Source organism: Dermacentor variabilis, chromosome 6 (assembly GCF_050947875.1).
Source record: "Dermacentor variabilis isolate Ectoservices chromosome 6, ASM5094787v1, whole genome shotgun sequence".
Lineage (NCBI taxonomy): Eukaryota > Metazoa > Arthropoda > Arachnida > Ixodida > Ixodidae > Dermacentor > Dermacentor variabilis.
In genome coordinates, this window is record NC_134573.1 from 58,600,549 (window position 1) to 58,621,751 (window position 21,203).

General features: G+C 47.9%; 1 protein-coding gene across 1 annotated transcript in view; it reads right to left on the bottom strand.

Annotated features, from left to right (window-relative positions):
* The window catches only part of LOC142584802 (piwi-like protein 1), an 81,099-nt gene extending 62,034 nt beyond the window's left edge, over positions 1–19,065 (bottom strand). The window contains exons 1-2 of the mRNA XM_075695077.1: positions 18,613–19,065; positions 12,657–13,298 (exon numbers count right to left, since the gene is read on the bottom strand). Of these exons, the coding sequence (XP_075551192.1) occupies positions 12,657–13,298; positions 18,613–18,831 (861 nt within the window). The 5' untranslated portion in view covers positions 18,832–19,065. The remainder of the gene's footprint in view (positions 1–12,656; positions 13,299–18,612) is intronic.
* Positions 19,066–21,203: the final 2,138 nt, after the last annotated feature.

Sequence of the window (21,203 nt, forward strand, 5' to 3'; positions counted from 1 at the left end):
CGCTTCCACCGACCGCTTGCAACCAGCACAAGCACAGCCTTCAAGCAGGGCCTCCGAGGTTTGCGCACGCTGGCTGGTTTTTCTCTGTACATCCCATCTGCCGCACTCCGCAGCAGAAAAGCGTAATGCGGCATGTGCACCCGGGTAGTCCGAGAGGGCACTGTTAGCCGAGGCATATGGCACCAGAAGAGGCTGTGGTGGAAGGCTGACCGCACGAGATCTCAGCATGCGCAATGGCTCTTTTTTTGCCTTTTGCAGGGCATTTTGACAGCCAAGGGGAAGGAGCAGTGCCCAGATCTTGCAAATGCATTTATTTTGGCCAAATTTATGAAGGAAAACACAGTAACTGCTCAGTTTCCCAAAATTAGACCAATGTAAGAATATACCTCTTTGTCCGTGTTATTATTACGTTATTTTATTCGTGTCTAGTTTCTTTGCACTGTAAAATATCCTGATGAGGGAAATAAAAGGGCTATTCTGGCATCCTTCTTTGCTCTAGAGATATCTGGATGGAAATTGGGCTAATTGTGGTCGCTGATGCATTCTGCATTCCTCATTCTGTGAAACATCACCTTATTATTTGATCGCGCACAGATATTCAAGAGGCACAGACAAACCCAAGCAGGGCTCCTTTCTGTGTTACAAGAAGCCCATTTGAACACTAAAGCCATAGGAGGTTATCAGATGTCACAGCCATAAGTCACTGTGCAATGAAGGCTGGCAGCTCTGACAGATTTTAAAGCACTTTGACCCGTGACACCCGCTCGTGGCTTATGTTATTGTACTTAATATTTGTGTTATCTATCTCTACACAAGTCATTTTTGTCCTTTGAATCCTGCACGCGTTTCTGGAAGCAAAACCAAGTAGTATCTACTTCCAGGTTCAGGGGCATACCCTGTAATTTATTTGAGGGGGGGTTCTTCACAGACAGCCAACACTCCTTCCCCTCCTTCACCTCTCTTTCTCTCTCTCCCGCTACGGAGGGGAAATTACTTGTACTTACCAATTGAATTAAAGAAAAGATAAATTAATGGAAATGAAAATGGATATAAAAACGACAGCCTGCAGGTGGGGAATAATCCCATGTCTTCACATTATGCATGTGATTGTCTTACCCATAATATAAACACACACACACACACACACACACACACATAGTTGTGATTTGTGAGTGGTGGTGCTGGCTAACACTCCCAGGTTTAGTTCTAGTACTAAAAACATAAATACCCCAGGAAGTGGAAGGGAAAACGGCACCGCAGTAGCTCAGTTGGTAAGAGCATCGCACACATGGTGCGAAGACGTGGGTTCGTATCTCACCTGCGGCCAGTTGTTTCTTCATCCCCTTTCATTTCCAATAATTTATCATTTATTTAATTCAATTAGCAAGTACAAGTTATTTTCCCTATGTTTATTGGCTTCTTGTGATATGAATAACAAAAATTTGGCACCTCGGTTACCTTTCTTCTTGTTTATATGTATATTGTGAGACGTCGACCAATGTGACGCTTATATTTCAGAGCAGCTGCCTGAGACAGAGCCGAAGCACCCCTTGAGCCAAAAGATGTCAATGCACATGTACAGATGACAATGATGTTATGCACAAACAGCACTCAAACTAACTTCCCCCCCTTCACAAAAGTGGTGAGCAAGATCGCAAACTAGAAAAGGTAGGTATGGCGAATGTACGGTTTCAGGCGAGACGTGAGCGATGTACGGCGGCGGGGGCGACGCTCAGTAGCTGAGCCGACAGGAGTGATGTGAAAGTTAATGGTTGAAGTTCTTTGCAAAACTGTGTATGGGCCGAGATATCACTGAAGAAATTTTGCAAAGAGCCCTGGTGTACAAACAGGTGTCCACAAAAGAACTTTGTTGCCTGGTTGGAACGAAGCAACATGACGCGTCAAATCATAGCGAACTTTCTTTTTGTCCTGAATGGTAGCAGTGTCGGCACGGGCAATTTCACAGCAGCAGGCGATGCCAGCACCAAATTTTTCTGGAAAGGTCACGAATAGTGCAGCACGTGCTGAAAGGAATGTAGTGTCCAAGACAAACAGTGCACGTCCGTACACGAGGAAGAAGGGACTGTAATCGGTTGTGCGTTGGATGGCAGTATCATAAGCAAACGTCACAAAAGACAGAATGGTGTCCCAGTTTGTGTGATAGAGTTGAACACATATAGACAGCACTTCGGACAAAGTTCGATAAAAACACTCTGTAAGACCATTTGTTTTCGGATGGTACACTGATGTGGTCTTATGGGCAGTGTCAGACGCCTGGAGGACTTCACGAAGCACATACAAAAGGAATGTCTTGCCACAGTCACTCAGGAGGACACGAGGTGCACCGTGGCTCAAAACAATGCCGTATACGAAAAACTCTACGAATTCAGAGGCAGTACCAGAGCGAAGAGCTGCTGTCTCGGCAGAGCGTGTTAGATGGTCCACTTCGGTAAAGAGCCAGTGGTGATCAGCGGGCGTGAGTGGGAGGGGTCTGTATAAGTGCTGACAAATTCGAAGGGGGTAGACGGGCATGGTAGAGGCTGCAGAGGACTGGCTGGATGGGAGGTCAAGCATTTTCTGTGTTGGCATGACATGCAGGAGCCAACACACCATAAAAACCCGCGTATAATACCAGTTTTTTTCCCCTATTATTAGAGTCCCAAATTTTTGCCTCATACTATGTGTGGATCCGAACGAAAATTTCAGTAAGAAATTTCGGCTAGAAGTTTTGGTTTTGCTATTGATGCGTGGCTATGGCTTGACTTCGTTATTGCTGCATGGCTATGTGGCTTGGCTTTCTCAATGCTGCGTGGCTATGGTTTGGTTTCGTTATTGCTGCGTGACTACAGCATCATTTCTTTATTGTTGAGTGCGCACCTTGGCAGCACACGTGCAAACCACGCTTTGCGAAGTACGTCTTTTTTATGTCACCGGTTTTCACGCGGTGACATTTTTTGGAGACAAGTTGGGCATGGGATGCATTTCGACGAAAGAGGAAATACTAGACAAAATTCAAGAAGCAAATCCACCGAAGAACAAGAAAGGAGTACAGTCTTTTCTGGGATTGACGGGCTTCTACAGGGACTTCCTTCCAGATTATGCGGAGATAGCTGATAATTTGGTGGAATTAACAAAGAAAGGTGCAACAAGCAATAGAGTGAAATGGACAAAAGCGCAAGAGGACGCATTTGAAAGACTCAAGCAGTACATGGCCAAACCTCCCGTTCTGGTGGCGCCCAACTTAGAAAGAGAGTTTGTTTTGCGCACAGGTGCATCAGAGAAAGCGCTTGGGGCAGTGTTGCTACATGAAAATGACAACGCATTACATCCGGTATTCTATGCAAGCAAACGATTGCTCGAAAGGGAAAGGCACTACTCGACTGTGGAAAAAGAATGCTTAGCTCTCGTATGGGCAGTCAAACGGTTTCACATATACCTGTACGGAAAACATGTTAGGGTGCAGACAGATCACCAACCCCTTCAGTTCTTAAATAAAGCAAAGTTAAATAATTCCAGAGTGATGAGATGGAGCCTTGCGCTTCAAGAATATAGCTTCCATGTAGAATACATCAAGGGAAGAGAAAATGTTGGAGCAGATTTTATGAGTAGAACTTCATAGTACATGGAGTGACAAGTGTCATAACATTTTACTCTAGAAGTGTTGTGGTTTTGGAGTATTGTACAATGAGCTTTTTGTGTCCAATAGTGAACTCGATGATATGTACAGTGCAGTGAATAAGTGAAGTGAAGTGAACTTATCTGTGGGGAAAGTACCCAGTGGTGCAAATGACAAAAATGGTGGCAGACGTCAAGTGTTAATGTTGGACCGGCATATGAAGATGATGGAAACATCCTATACAAGGAAAAATAAGCAGTTTTTCATATGGAAAAACTCTTGAAGGGGGCATAATATGTGATGAGCCAATAAAGGCAGAAAGAAAGAAGAAAAATCAGGGGGTAAGAAAAAAACAAGAAGACACGAGGAGTCGGTGGCAGAAATAAAGAAAAAAGAAGATAGAAAATAAGAGCGTACCAATAAAAAGAATACAATATGAAAGCAGAAGAAGAAGCGCAAAAGTGCACGCGCAGCTACGTGGCCAATGGGAAAAGGGACACGTAGCTGAAGAGAGCAGCCTAGCTACGCTATGGGACGAAGGCGAGGAGAAGGGGCTGCAGGCCAAACACGACGGGCGGATAGCGGAGACAGCGGTAACCCAGTGGAAGCAGTTCTCCAGCTGCCGCGGCCACGACCCACAAGCCGAGAGGACCTCTCACCGGAAGCCGCAGCTACAGGCTGACGGCACCACTTCCCAGATTCCCTGCGGCTACGATCCACAGCTTGCGCAGTTGACTGGGGGATCCAGGCGCCTAGGTCACTCCACCCTCCTGACTCCCTGACCAGGCCAACCGTGGACCGAACATCAGACACAGCGACGTTGAGTCTACGACATATCGGCAGGCCCAACGGCGTGGCGTTGGAAGCAGCGACGACGAGGTGACATGGCCATGTCGATAGACTTTATGTAAATATTTTCAACTTCATAATACATCATGTGCGAGGACTTAAGACAATATTTTCTATTAACTAGTTTTGTATATAGTTTGTCGTATGTTAGGGTTTTGCCATTGGGTTGACAAGGCGTGCTTTCTGGATATATGTATTTTCTTTTGCTCATGCCCCATAAAGGCTTTTCCTCACTCAAACATTCCTTGCATCGTGTTTACCATCCTGAGACCATGACAGTACCTCTGGGAAGATATGTCAGAGAAAGAACTATCCGAAGAGAGCACAGCTGAGGAAGGCAGTGATAGGAGTGTGGAGTGTAATTTAAATAAATGTTTTCCTCAAGTTTTCCCAACTCGTGTTATATGCAGATAAAACTTTTTTTTTTTTCCATTTCACATCCCAAAAATTTAACCTCATACTATATGCGGGTTGTGTATTGTATGCGGATTTTTACGGTATTTGGCAGCAGAGGTGCAAAGGCCCGGCCAGAAACAGCACATTTTGATACAGTTGTAGTTCTTCAGCAAACCCAAATGGCCAGCCGTTGCATCGTTGTGAAATGCTTCTAAAGCTTGGAGTTGAAGTGAGCGAGGTATGACTGGGACCCATCGGTTACCGGGAGGACGGTAAATTAATCAAAATAATGCACCACCTAGAAGTTTAAAACACGGAAGTTATCATCTTAAGTGACTATTGAGGGACGTGTTAAGCCAGTGAGTCGGTCGGTCAGTGTACAGCACTATGGATCAGTACGGTGGAGCTAGACGAGGTCAGTAGACGGAAGAACGTCAACTGAGGCAACCGAGTGTACCGGGCTACTTGGCGTGTGCTTGGACGTTCAGTTAGATGGTGGCGGGCAAACTTAAAGTGATCAAGCATGGGCATTTGGCGACAGTGTGCAACGCAACAGAACGTCAGCATTATTATTTGCTGGACCTATACATGACAATGAAGTCATATTCCTACAAGCGCAGTACCCAATGGCCGAGGCGTCCAGACAAGCTTTTCAGGGATGACAACCAACAGAGAGCATGGTGGTCTGTCACAATTTTGCAATGGCGGCCTTGGAGATAGGGCAGAAATTATTGTATTGACCACATGATGGCGAAGCATTCCTGTTTTGTCATGGTGTAGCTGCCCTCGGTCGGAGAAAGAGTATGACTTGCACAAGCAACGACTTGCTCTTCAGACTTCCGATTCCGCTGCAGCAGGACCGTGCCAATTCCATGCCCACATGCATCAGTGTGTAAAATAGTAGAGGTGGTTGCACCAAAATGATGGAGCACTGGGCCTGACTTCAGACATTGCTTGAGGTTCTGGAAGGCGGCTTCACAGTCGTTCAACCACACAAAAGATGCGTTCTAAATCAGAAGTTTGTGAAGAGGAGAGGTGATGGTGGCGAAGTCATGGACAAAGCAGCGGAAGTAGGATGCTAGTCCTAGGAAACGGCGGATGTCTTGAAGTGTGGTTGGTTGCGGAAATTGCAACACTGCAGCAAATTCTTATAGGGATCAGGCTGAATGCCATGCTTACTGACGATGTGGCCCAGTACTTTAATGCTTCAGCTTGCAAATCAACACTTTTTAGTATTCAGTTGAAGACTAGCCTTTGCTAGACTCGTGCAAACTTCATCTAGACGTGGTAGGTGCTGGGAGAAACTCAATGAAAAGATGATTCCAAGTAACAAAGGCACGTCTTCCATTTTAAGCCACGAAGTACTGCATCTATTATACATTAAAACGTAGCTTGGTGCATTGTACAGCCCAAAAGGCATCATGTTACTAAACTCGAAAAGGCGATAAATGAATTATTTTTGCATCTTTCCTGCCTCGATTGTCTTCTCGCCCCAGGTGTGTAATGGTTTCAATAAATGCACTGTTTTTTTTAAGTGCTTGTTAAATCACAAATGATTCATTTTAAGCTCAGAAAACAAGTAGTAAATGTGCCGTGTACATGTAAACCAGCACAAAAGCCATGTAGAACTGCTCTTTCTTCTTTTGTCCCTTGCAATGAAGCTAAAAAGCAGACGATGCGCAGCATTGTAGAAGGCACAGAGCTATTTTCCTCACATGATCCAGCACATGCTGTAGCCTTCCAATCACAACATCTCTACAAAACCAGTCATCAAAATACAGACGTCTGTATTTATACAGAGAATTATGCATTTTAGAAGCACATATGGTGTTTTGAGCGGGACTATTTTAGTCATGCAGGCAATCGGTTGTCGCACTTCAGTCATCTGGGCGGGGCATCCTCTTTTTTCTAAAGTTGTACTCGACTATTGCTTTCACATTCAAGCTTTCCCTTACATCCATGTAGTTCTTTCTGAGCCCCCCCTCCTGATACTTTCTGTTCCGTGGGAAAGGGAAAAAGGCAGGGTCCATCAGAAAATTTCTGGGGGGGGGAGGGGAGGATTTCGATCCCTAAACCACCCACCCCTCCCTGGCTACGCCAATGGTCAGGCTAGATGGTACGGGAACAAGCCCACCGGTTACAATCCCAATCAATATCGAAAAATCAGACCAGCCGGCTGGTTCGATGCCATCTCAAGATAGGAATTCTGCAGAGGATGCCTTATCTTCATTTGGATATATTGTCACTGTGACCTTGCAAACGATAGCGCTGAGCTCGAAGGGGAATGGAAAGCAGGTATGGCATAGGTCAGCAAACTCACTCGTGAGTCGACTCACTTAAGTGGGTTTGACTAAAAGAGCACAAATTCCGTTTTCTCCTTGACTTCCAGTTGGCCCCTTAGACTCACTCAAACTTACACTGAGCCACGAGTGTGAGGCTGGCTGAGTAGAAGTCCGGTGAGTCCGAGTGCGACTTAAGTAAAAAAAAAAGATCTTCTGATTATTTTCTGACTATACGGTGAAGTGGAAAAAAAGGCATCGTTAAATTGTTGCGAAGGCGGCAACATCAAACGTTTATCCAAGCGGCGCGCACCATACTCTAAACGACTGTATCGAGAGAAAAGGACCCATCAAAGGACTGTACGACCGCCGCGTTATCGGCAGCACAATGCTGGTAAATATACGCTGAACTTCCTCATTCCTTCATACACACATGCGAAGTTTACGTACATGCCTGTAGCTCCAGTCTGAAGCCGTCGCAGCAGCAACAACGCTCAGACTAGACGTATGGCCACTTCCACCGCCCTCACAGCCCGGTGCTTCTTGTCTTGCTCCTAAATGTATTTGTCCACATTTCACGCCTCTGCGGCACTACTGCGGGAGTTTGGAAGGGAAAAGTGGGAAGCCTCGCAGGCAAACGCCAAGCATTGTGCGCAATGCAAGCATAGCTTTTGCTTCCACCACTGGCGCCACAGGGTCTGGCGATAACTGACCGTCCTCACAAAGATGAGGTGAAGATGAGGTCATGCTTCGCCAGACCTGGCGGCACCGGCAACATTGCGAGAAGCGAGCATATTCGATGCTGAGTGCCAAGTTTGGTCAGTTCAGTTAGCATGAATAGGCGCTCGACTTAATTTCTTTGTACTGCACGCATGCTCCTTAAACTGAGTGTTTGCAATGTAGCCTTGTTCAGATGTGTTCACTGTAAGTTAGAGGAAATGCCAATGTCAAAGCCTGGAGTGTCTGTATAATAATCACAATTGCAATACAAAATTCTTGGTGTATGGGCAAAAAAAAAGAAACAATATGACTATGAGGTATGCTGTAGCATGGAGCTTCGAAATAATTTTGACCAGTCATGGTTCTCTCACGTGCACCTCAATCTAAGTACACTGGCGATTGCGGTAAGTTTCTGTGGGCACGTCGTGCTACGTCTTCCTTCACGCCATATCATGATGCCGAAATGCTGAGGCGAAAGCAAGCGGCGATACCAGCAGGAGGAATTGCTTTGAAACTCGCTGCTTTGGTGAGCCAGCTTTGAAATTGGCTCGGAAAATAATAAACATTATATAAGCCGCAAATTTCGAAGTAGATCATCCATTTCCAGCACATGACAGCTTTGGTGAGCCAGCTTTGAAATTGGCTCGGAAAATAAACATTATATAAGCCGCAAATTTCGAAGTAGATCATCCATTTCCAGCACATGACAATCTTTTACAAGGACATTCCGCTTCTACGTTCTCATTTGAATGCAGTGACCGTATGTCAGCAGAAAAAAATTAAGCATTTGAGAAAATCTACACTCCAACGTGCACTTTGACCCTTGTCCACACCTTGAGCCCCATATCCATGAAAAAGCATAAAGCAGCACAAGAACGTTTTTTTCTTGCCTCATCCAAGCCGCAGCAACAGTACCAGAGCTCCCGAAAGCCTCCCCGATGCCTCGGTTGCGAGCGCTACAGTGCAGAGGAGGAGCCAGCCATGCCCGCCTCTGAAGTTATGCTCTCTCCGTGCGATAAGCATGGCAGGAGAAAAACTAGCCGGCACGTGCAAATCTCGAAGGCCGTGGTTTGAGATATGGAACTTTTATCTAGAAGGCGCCCCCACTGGGGCGTGGATTGAGACACCACCTGTTCGAGCTCATCAAGGTGCAAGGTGGTTATCTTGAGCAATGTTCCCCTTTCTGCTTGCTGCTTATCGTAAGTATAGTGCCCGAACACAAACAGAAATTCCAGTCAGACACTTAGAGCAAGCCTTCCCATTTTTTAATTTTCTTTTTTAACAATGACTGGGGCCTTCAGCAAATCTCTGGCATATGCTAGAGGAATTTCTACATATCAATAGGGACCATGTGATGCCGGCCAAGAGGGTATATGGCAGCGTACCTCCAGCTCTGTTTGCACTTGGCTAGATGGTTAATTTGCATGTTACAGGCGTCCTTCCAATAATTTGAATCATGATTGATCTATAACTGCTCTGTAAGCTAGAGTGTTTCCAACCATTAGTAATGATTTTGTTAATTTACAAGCATGCTATTCCCGCGTGGATGTAGCTGATGCAAAGCACATTGGTGTTCGCTATATGAATGACTGAGCACACTTGCTGCTGTATACTGAATCCCCTTATAGGCGTCACCGACGCCAAGTTGAAAGTTACTGCCCGTGTTGTTTTTGTGTTCTCTTCCAGTGCTTCTTCCCCATCTTCTTCTTCTTCCACTTCCCCGTCTTTATTTGCGGTAAATATGATACGCAGTGCAAGGCAGTTTGTTTTCCACTAGACTTGGCACTCAACATGCTGCCTAACTAAACCTTTCGCTCGCTCGCCTTGTCTGGCTAGACATTCCCCCTTGAAGGTGCAGTGTCGACAAGCAGAAAATCATGACGTTTTTCAAAACCTAAAGCCAAACACAGTAGCCAACACGCCTGCACAGCCTGCTTTACATTGCTTTGTTAGTGCACTACAAGCACAATGAAATATGCCCACTGTAGTGTGGTACTGCAGCAGCTGCAAACAGGGCAACAGTATGGTGTCCAAAACATAGACACATCACCCGACATGTCATGCAATGCACAATAACCTCCCTCCAAGTTGCCATTATCATTTCCACAGCTGTACTACAGTCGAACCCCGATATATCAAATTCAAAGGGGATCGGAAAATAGTTCGATATAACGAAAATTAAATATACAGATATAGGCCAAAAAAGCACTCGTGATCATAAAAAATTGTGGCTTACTGATTGGAACAGCCACGAATCACATAGCATGTGCACACAATATGAAAGCGCTTTATTTCACGGAAAAAAAAATTACTAATTTTGGGCTGCTTTTTCCTCTGGGAAATGAAGTTGAAAACACTAGTCTCAATCTTCTCGATACTGTCCAGGTGCGAGAGCCCAGTGCCTTCCATTTCGCCGCAACAGCGCCGAATCAGGCTGAACGCTGACACCAGTTCAGTGGCTGTGCACGGACGTGTTTCTTCGAAAACACAACTGCCCTCGTCGTCGCTGGAATCGCCGTCTTGAACGCCAGCTATTCCGGCCACAATGTCCTCATCAGCGAGGTTGGCTACCGCTTGAACTTCGCTGTCAGCGTTAATGAAGTCACCAACAGACGGCGCCGGGAAAATTGGACAAGTCGCGAAACGCGTCCTCCAAGCACTCCTCGTCATCTAAAGCTTCCGGACATTCATTTCCGGCCACTTCAAGGCCTGCCTTGCCGAAACAGTTGGCTACTGTGGCCTGCTTCACGTCGCCCCAAGCGCCGGTAATCATCTGGATCGTGCCGAGCAGGTCGATCTTGAGATCGGTTCCTATGCGGAGGTTTACGAGGAGCCGTTGAATAAGTCGCTTCCGATAGCCTACCTTGAATGCCTTTATGATACCCTGGTCGAGGGGCTGCAGTCTCGCTGTGGTGTTCGGCGGGAGATACTTCAGTTCAATGTGCTGCAGCTTGCAAGTCGTTTGATGGGCCGAACTGTTGTCTACCAGAAGGCAAACTCAGCGGCTCAACTTGCCCAACGCAGCGTACCAAGCCTGCAGCCATTCAACAAAAAGTTAACGTGTCATCCAGGCCTTCCTATTACAGCCGTAGTGGACGGGAAGCTGTTTACAGTTCTTGAAGCAGCACGGCAGACTTGCTCTTCCCGATCACGAATGGCCGTAGCTTGCACGGGCCGTCCATGTTGGCTGCAAGCAGTACCGACACACGCACTTTGCTCATTTTACCGTCGTGAAATGAGGTTCCATGAAAAGCGAGTGTCTTATTCGGCAACATTTGCCAAAAGAGACCAGTTACGTCTGCATTGAAGATTTCTGCAGGTGAAAACTTCGCAGTGATCTTCGGTCACTCCTCAGAAAGCCACTGCTGCATCTCCTGGCGGCTGACAGCCCCACTTTCGTCTGAAATGGCCTTTCCTACAATGCCGCGGCGGTTTTTAAACCGTTGCAGCCATCCTGTGCCACCACAAAAGTTCTCTTCGCCAAGAGCCTTAGCAAACCATTTAGCCTTTTCGATTAACATCGGGCCATCCACGGGAATATTATTCGCTCGGATTTCAAGAAACCACGTACAGAGTGCCTTATCCACTTTGTCAAAAGCAGCAGGGCGCACACGACACGCTCCTGAGCGACTTTCCCCACCTGCTTTAAGCTTGATGTCCTGCTCGTTTTTGAACAACGTACCTAAAGTACACCGCGCAATGCCGAATGCATCTGCCACGGAGGAGTTTTCTCCGTTCTTGACACGCTGGATTACCTCAAACTTTCTTGCAAAGTCCAGATTTTTCCTCTTTTTCATGTCCGCGGATGCTATAGCTCACCAGATGACCGCAATCATACGTGCTACACACTTGTGTGTACCTGTGTTGAAACACAGGTACACACAAGAAAACGCGCGATGCGCAGATGGAGCAGTCCGAGCGCAGCCTGTTCATAGAATAAAGAACCAACGTTCGAGCGGCAGTCAGCGCGGCTGCGAAGGAACGACAAAGGGAAAAGAAAGAAGAGAGCGGGGACAAAGATCGGCGGAATATGCCGCCGAAGGCGCTGTGGGTGCAATTGCCGCTTCGCTATGCTTCGTTTTTTGAGCCCTCTCTGGCAGTGACCGTGCCGACCCCTCACTCTCTCTTCCCATCCCCAGGAAGCGTGGCTTGGAAACGTCGCCGCGTCTCAATGCCGCGCACTCTCTTCGTTGAGCTCCAATGGCCTTGCCCAATGCACACGCCGGCGGTACAGGAGGAGCAAGAGAGCTCGCACCAGTGGGGTGCAAGAAAGGGGGAAAGGCTCTGCGTCTCCGTCGCTAGGCGACAGTCGCGCATGTGCGGAGGAGGAGCCTGCTGGCTGACTGCAGAAATGTTTTCCCCTGGAGCCAGACACGAATGTCTTTGGGACATTCAGGGGCGTGGTGCGGCGCGGCGTTCGATATATCGAATGTCCGACAAAAATGGAATTTGATATACTATGCAATTGTCCTATACTTTTACATAGTATTTTCAAGGGGGGTAATCTGTGTGTTCGATACAGCCAACAATTCGAAATATGCGGGTTCGATATATCCGGGTTCAACTGTATACCATGTTCTCTCTAAGGGAGCTCAGAGCCGCGACACGTTTGTTCCAAGATGTGCTACCACACGCCGCATGAAAATTATGACAGTCCGTTGTTTGTGATAACTGAGCACTTGTTATAACTCGGATGGTTATAAGTGGGCTCGACTTATACGGCTTGTTTGTGCATTATAGGCCACACCAAAAGACCACAGTGCAACGAACTCCCAAAGCTGCTGGCAACCACCCACCTTGTGTACCGTGTCAGTGACCATCATGACGCCAGTCTCGTGCTGCCCGATTGCGGTGACCAGTCCCTGCCAAAGCTCGAGCCCGTGCTGTGGGATAGCCGACACTGCCTGCTTGTCAAAGAAGTGCCGGTTTATCTGCACGAAGCCCAGGTGCTCGAGGTTCCGGCGCATCTGCGTGTTGAGCAGCCGCAGCACCTCGGGGTTGTTGGGCGCCAGCTGCTGGGCCCACTTGATGCGGATTACGATAGGTGCACCGTCAGAGGGCCGATAGGCCTGCAGCTCCAGCGGGTCGGGCCTGAGCCGCGTGGGCGTCTTAAGGTCCGACATGCCGTCGAACACGAAGCAGCGGCCGAATCGCTCGCGGAAATCGTTTATCAGGGCGCGCCGCACTCGGCTCGACTCGACCAGTGGCAGGAAGTCGACGTGGTACTGGTGCACGCACCACTGGGGCAGCGACACCAGCCGGAAGTAGTTGGCCAGCAGCTGGACAGGGTTACCCGTGTTGCCGCACTTGTCGGTCAAGTGCTCGGGGCGTGTGGCAAGAACGGCCAACTCGTTGCGCCGGCCGCGCTGGGTGCCATGGCCCACCTGGGAGGTGGCCGCCAGGGCCTGTGGACTAGGACACATCGTGCCCGTGAAGTGCTGTCAGGAGGAAATGGAAATGGTTGTTTCAAGTTGTGTGCGAGTTATTAAATTTCCAGATGCATAGATTCGTTTCTTATTTGTCAAAATGGCTGAAGTCATGTCGTTGCAAAGCACGTCAATATGGAACAGAGCTGTTTTGCTGTCTCACTTCTGCACTTTAATTGATCTGGTAATCTTTTGGGATTCTACCTGCTGCAGTAGCTCAATGGCTGAAGTCATGTAAAAACTAGTACAACATTTAGAACAAGTACAAAATGAAGAAACGGTAAGCGTAGAGGCAGGACACTATGTTCCAAATTGTGTATAATTAAACGTGTGCATGGAGCCTCCAGCCGACCTGTGAAGATTAAAATTCATAACAATCCCGCATGCATTTGAAAGAACTTCGCCCCAAGCATATACCTTCTGTGACATACATACGTGCTGGTATTTGATCCCTGTGAATAACCAACTAGCCTGAATTTCAGCTCTAGTGAAATACGCCTTTTATTAACAATGACTTAGCTTCACTGCAGCACACACGCAGTAGTAAACTTGGCCCAGTAGAGATTGAAAGCAACTTTTTCAATGACATTGCTGACGCAGGGTTGCCGACATAGGTTCCACCCCCTTTACAACCTATTCCGAATAAACTGGCTCGAACCAGTAGCCTTCTGGTATATGGGCTGATAATTTTTAAGTTTTCCATAATTTTTAAAGATCGCCTGTTGCTGCATGATAGCCTAATTCTAGTCCTTGGCCTGGATTACGCAGGGAGGCGGGCATTACTTGCGCGACAAAACGAAATGCATATAGACTAATTAACATCAGTTAACTAATTAACATCAAAATTAGTTACTTTAGGGCACATATTGCAATTTAGGAATTGTATTCGGCGGGTTTGGAAGACATATCCACTTGGAAGGAACTTAAAGACTGACGCCAGTTGGACATAGTGCTACGGAACAGTGTTTACAACGACGAAGAGGCGAGCAGTGAGAAGGCGACGAGGAGGAGGAGAGGCTAGCGCGGGCTGTTGCCTCTTGGCCAAGTGCGGCGTATTCCCTTGTAAATATACTTGAATGTAGCTTTGTCTGCACCTTCCTACGTAACATATCTGGTGGAGGTAACAATATGTTCCATAAAACTCGTCGTAAAAATGCAGTTGTTCCCACATCTTTTTTAACAAAACATTCTTTTCTGCATTGAAGCACAAAAGCAACTGGAACCCCTATGTATTTCATCCCACACTTTGAGAAATATCTCAAAACTGGTGCAATCCTGCAAATTCATTTCAAGTGGATATGCAAATGCACCAACTACAATTCATAAATTGCAGCAAAGTTAATTAAGAGGGTAATTAGTCCATTTCTGGTAATCTACCGACTATGTGGTTTGATTTATCATGCTAGTAATGACCACCCCTTCAAATAATCCAGCTCAAGGACAAGGATTATGCTATCTGCCACCGGGTGATCTTTAACTAATCTGTAAAATATGAAAATTATCACCCCATATAGCGCCTTGCACTGCAACTAAAGGTCAACGCAAGTAACATCACAATTTCATTTTTGGAAGCATTTTTTACAATCCCGCACTAGCCCATCTTTCAACACCTTTAAAAGATTTTCGCGAACTGAATTTACTTTCTGTAACGCTGATGTGACATTAATACCAACGGAGGAAAAGCCCGAACTCATAGTTTACAAAACTGAATTTGTTTTCTGCAATACACGATTCAGCATTAATAAAAATGTACAACAGGCCCAGGCCCAAATTTGCAGTTTACAAAAGATTCGTGAGGATTGGCAGGTATGCATACTAGCGTTCAAGTACCAATTTGAATGGATGAAGTTTATATTTGTTAAGGAAAAGGGGGGAATTAAAGTATAAAAAGAGACTACCCATGCAACACAAAAAATTTCTTATAGCAAGAAAATACAGAGGGCCTTAACAACTTATCAGTGCCTCAAAACACATTTCAGCGATTGCTTCAGTGGCGATATAGTGATGCAAAAACTAAGTTGCTACCACAGCAGCTACAAGAAAGGGCGTTATGATGAGTTGACAGTTGCGCTGGCGCCGGAGCGTGTGTCATTTGCAAGGATTCCAGCTACATAGGCGCGCGCGCTCACGCCAGGCGTGCAACCAGTCAGAGCCGTTTCACTTCCGCAGGGGAGGGAAAGGGCTGGAAAGGGTTTTGCGCGCGCCGCGCCGCCTTTGTTCCGTTCAGTTCGTTCTCGGAAAACGGATGGGACGGCCACGCGTCGTGCGTTCCCCGGAGGAACTGGCAGCCTTCGAGGAGCGGCGGTGAGAACTCGCGCACACGTTAGGTCACGTTGGCGTGAACAACAGCGTCTATAGTTCAACCGATGTTTCGACGCACTGGCGCCGCCATCGTAACCAGACGCGGCCAACGGACTCCGAAGCACCCGAACGTCTAACGACGCTCGTTCGCGCGCCAATAACGTCAGACTATAAAAAACGCCTTTAAGAGCCACCCGATGTAAGGCAATTCGATTGACAGCAACGAGAGGATCCCAGCTGCTGAGGGCGCGGGAGGCCGATACAATCCGGCGCCGTTACATATTGGTTAATTACTTAACCGTGACGAAGGTCAATGCTCGCATTTTCGCCTACCCCATTTCGCTTACCCCCCTTTTTCTATAGGGAAAGGGTTACTTCTTCTATTTTTGCTGCACCAAATTTTTAAAACTGAAATTAAAATGCATTACGGCGCAACAAGGAAATGTTGCGAGGAGGGCAGGTAAAAAGCTGCAAAAACAGCTTGAGTAGTCCTCACCTCGCAGCATACAGAGCAACACAGTGGCGTAGGCAACAAGATTGCCTATGGCAGATAGCACAATTCTAACCCTTGATCTAAATTATTCGATGCGGCAGGCGGTCATTATACTTCTACGAGGCATGAATTGTTCAATTGAATAATTAACGTAATTACGTTAACTTTTTCACTAATTATCTTACGCCACTTATTTCAATCTACGAATTATAGCCGCCGAGCTCGCACGACGTATTCACTTGGAACGAATTCTCTGGACAGCGCCATGTTACGTGTCACTATGGCCAAAGGCGTTAATCAGACGTTCGCCACGAGGCAACCTCCAGCCCTCCATCGGCGCCTACCAATGAGTTAACGCAGCGTTGACACCTACTGCTGACAGGTCCACAAAAGGCACCCCCCTTCCCCAACATTACCTGACAACCTGAATGATGAAAAGGGCCACCGTCTAATGCTACCGAAGAACGGCAACGACTGTGGATTCCCAGGTTGCTATCCTGTCCCCTGTCCCATGCTTCGGAGATGCGGAAGCTTCGGAGAAGGGGGCGGCTGAGGAGCGTTGCGATTGCATGGGCGTGTGCTAGCGCAACCGATTTGATGATTAATCATCAGATTCCCTAGTCGAGTCGCCAAGGGTAGACGAGGGTATTAAAAGCGGAGACTTTTCCTGCAGTGCCCGACGTGTTGTGAACTCGGACGTCTAACGTGCTCCTGCACGGTGTGGGCTTCCGTAACTGGAGCCGTGTAACTAATGCCAAATAAACCCTTCTTCCTTCATTCCTAATACTGGACATATTCGCCGATGAACTTGGTGGATTCCTTGCCCTACCGCCACCTCGGGCCGCAACAACCAGTTCCGAAATATAAATTTTCAATGTGTCCGACAAAATGCAGTGGCGTTCAGGTTAATTTTTTAAGAACCTGATATAATGCACTGAAGCACAAAAGTAACTGCAACACCAATGGATTTCGACGGACATTGAAAATATCTTGGAACTGGTGCATGACCAGAGAATTCGTCCCAAGTGGATATCCCGTGTCAACTCAGCGGATGTAATTCGTAGATTGAAGCATGTGGCGTAATGTAGCTAATTAAAATAGTTAATTAGCACAATTACGCTAACCATTCAATTGAACATTTCAATTTCTCGTAGCCGCCTTATGGAGTAATTAGATCAAGGGTTAGAATTGTGCTATCTGCCATAGGTAATTTTTTAAAAATTTGATGCAACTAAAAAAAGAGCAACACCTTGTATAATCATAGCAGAAAACATCAACACACGATATGAAAACGAACACAGATCGATCTGCACTCAAATTCAGCATTAGGGAGCATCGTAATCTTCGGTGATTTTTTAATTTTTTTTTTATGTTGGTGCGCTTCGAATTCCGAGATTTCTTTTTTACAGCCGCGGAGTCCAATGGAAGACGAAAGGCATGTGCGATGTATGCTCCACTAGGAAACACTTCTCCAACATACACCAGTGATGCAAGAGGGAATCTCAGGTGCTCTCCTGAGGTCTCCGTTTGCCGGTTACATTTGCCCCCATGGAGCAGTACCCCTGAAAACATCCAATCTATCGTCGCAACGAAAAAAGCGACTTCTGCAACACCAGTCAGAACTTTGCCAGTGGGAACACCAACAGCGTCGCAACGAAAAAAGCGACTTCTGCAACACCAGTCAGAACTTTGCCAGTGGGAACACCAACAGCGTTGCATCTGATGACGTCGCTAAGAACGCCGTACAACCAGCGTCCACAGAGCAAGCGCGACGCCAGCAGCATTTTAGCCCGACGCACCGGAACACAGCAACAGCGACACCGAAGTGATGGTGAATTAGGCAAATCGCACCGGTGCGCACCAATCATCCAATCATCGTCACCCCAGGGCGGGCCCCGGTGCGCGCCGGTGCGATTTGCCTAATTCGCCATAAAATACGCCTAAGCAAGTGTGTGTGAGAGAAAGAGGTGCTCCAAGAACCGCCTCTGATAAGTATACAACAACGGGAGGAGCCAAAAGCTGTGACTTGCGCACCTTTTACGACGCGCGCTTAATTCTCATGGGTCTCGTGGCTCGTTCGCGAAAAAAAAAAAAAAAAGGTCTGGAGCATCACATATGTTGCTAACTCCGATGTACCCAATACACATTAAAGAAACGTTACGACACTATTCGAGTAGGTTTTACACAAAGTACCGAACAACAAAGCGCGAGGGCCCATTTCCGAGACGCGTGGAAATTCGTATGTGCGTACCAGTGCGTAAGCCGAGCGCGTCCGCACGTTCCGCAGACGCACCGATGGATCTCGACGCGCCTCAGAAAGGAATTGGGAGTTTTCAACAATAAATTATGGTGTGAAACTCTATGCAAACAGGCGCAATCGCTGTTAGACGCAACCTGAGTTCTTGCAACCCTGCAGTGGCTAACACATATCGTCACAAATTGTTCAGTCCAAACGCTGCGTCAGTACAGCGTGGACGCGCCAATTATCGACGACGACCGATCCCAAAGCGTGGTTAGTACTCATTTTCTTACCGCACCATCCTGCGCCGCTCCCGTGATGGTCATCCTATTCACGGATGCCGTGAGGCTGCTGACGTCAGTCATGGTCGACATCGGGGACAGCAGCGTCGGCGTAGCTGAAGGCCGCGAGAACACGCTTGTTGCAGTAGACTGCGGTGCCGTGGATTGCAGTCGCCCGCGAGAGCGGCCCCTAGCTCTGCCTAGAGGCGGTCCATCACTGCTGCCGTCCATTGTACTGCTCCTTGTGCTACTTACAGTCGCTAACGACAACCTGAAGGGGTCTTATTAACGCCACGTGGCGCTGACGCTGCCAACACCGTCGCGGTAATGCGTTTCAACCGCCGACGCACGCACAACCATCCCCAACGAAGCCGAGTATGAAAGTGACGAGGAGGGTGGCGAAGGAGTGAGCACAAACTAAGGCAGAAATGACGAAATGCTGCGGGGAGGAGCGGAGGGTAGACGGCGAAATTGCCACGCACGCGCTAGGGACCGCTTGCTCAATTACGCTGTCGCAATGAAGGGAAAGCCATAGGGAAAGGGAAAGCTATGGAGGCAAAGCGCGCACAAGTGAGAGCGCTTCTCAATAGAGTCCCGTGTTTATACACACGTTAGTTTAGGCTGGGGAAGAGAAAACGTAAACACCTTATTAGCAACAGTTAAATAAGATAAAACAAACCACTGAATGTAAAAGTTTACTTATTTTACGGCTTTTCCCTTCCGTGTCTTGGTAAACGCGAAACCATCGCACGTGAAGCTGCGTCGATTCAGCGTCTGTTCAAGGCAACCAAAAGCGCTGTCAAACGTTGGCGGACTACTTGGCGCCGTAACACGTGTGGACAGCCACGCACCCGTAGCCTTTCATGCACTCACTTCCACCGAAAGTTGTCCGCGATGATGGCACGTGCACGCGCCACGAATTTATTTATGGTCTTATTTATAGTTTGTAGCGGCGGCGTTGTCCGCGTCCGCACCGCGTAGTATTGACTTGCATAGTATCGAAAAGCGGTCCATTGTGGTTCTAGTTCATATTGCTCAGATAGGACAATGCTTTGCGGCGCTAGCGTAGCTAGCGCACCATTGCGGAGGAAGTCGTACCCTGAAAGCGAGCGCGACCCACCTCAGTCCGTTTACCTAGGAAGTGCGAGGCAGCGCTGCAATATGCGTACAAACAGAGCTGTCTTCATGCACTGTCTCGCACTTCTGAAGCCACGCAACACCAACTACGTCAGCATATATCGCGCGCTGCTGGAGCTGTTCTGCTTTTGTGGTAGTAGACGCAATATGGCGTCTACGATTTGTGTATCGTTTGTAACCGCGGATGCAGCAGCAGCACCGCCTCAGCGAGAACGCGTGAGTGGTTAGGAAAGTCGGAGCGTGCGATACGTCGGCGTCGTTACGTAGTACGTAAGTGCAGTGTATTGTACAGGGAAACCGAATTAACGTTTGCTGGGCGGTCTGTGTCATTAGAGGTGCTTCGATTTTTACCGTCAACACATACTAGTGGAGAGCGCAGTGCATCGCTGAGAATGTGCGGATGTTCGTACGAATAGAGGCTAGCTGCTCTTCGATCCCTATCTCGAACAAGATCGCCGCCTTCGTGGTTTCTGTCATATTTTCCCATTGCCTCTTATGTGCAAGGTTCTGACGATGTTGCAGATGTCGCGTGCCACGACAGCGCTGAACTTAGCGCTGCAGAAGTTGGTGGCTGGGCGTGATCATATTTTTCAATCGTTTTTTTTTCTTGTGCCAATGTGTGAATATTTCGTATTATTGGCGGCGTCTACATCACATCAAAGGAGCTCGCCGAGGCTCCAATCCACGTACGGCCCTGTTTCCAGCTTAATTAGATTCCCCCGCGGCCCTTTGGGTGACCCTGACATTCTGCGTCACTTGCTTTGTTATAATCTCAGGCATGCTCTCCTGAGGCCTCTGTTTGCCGGTTACGTACTATACGTGCCCTCCTAGAGCAGTACTTGCAAACAAATCACCGCCCAAGCACTCCATACCGATGGTTGCGAAGCTGAAACGCGCGGCCCGGTGTTTATCACATGGCGTATTCCCGACGCTTCATTAAACGACCGCTTGGTAGGCAGCCGGATCTTCGGTACGCAGTTGCTGCTTGCGCTCGGCTGCACGAGCCTGTTCTTGGGCCCAGGCTGCAGCACCAGCACGGCGTAGATGACCTCGTTCTCAGTTCTACTCGTTGCTTTGGTGCGCGAAAGCTGCCTTCTCCTCAGGAGTACGCATGACGCACGGCCTACCTGTTTCGGAGCCGGAGAGAGGAACTGCTGCGCGCACGCTCTACTGCAGCGACGTCACTACTGGCGCAGCCAATCGCGCGCCTCTCTTGCTTTCTTTTTTCGCGCATGCGCATGGGGTTGTGCCGCAGGAGATTTCGGTGTACAGGCGACAGACGGACGAATCGGCTAGCCCATATACAGCTTCGCTGTAAAATTCTTATCTATCGTCGCGACGAAAAGAAAAGCATGCCCGGAGAAATCAGCCACACAGGTCAACACTTTACCGCCCCTCATATGCATCGCTAGCGAACGCCACTCAGGCGTCTGGTTCATGTCGTCTCACAGAATACCCACCTCGTT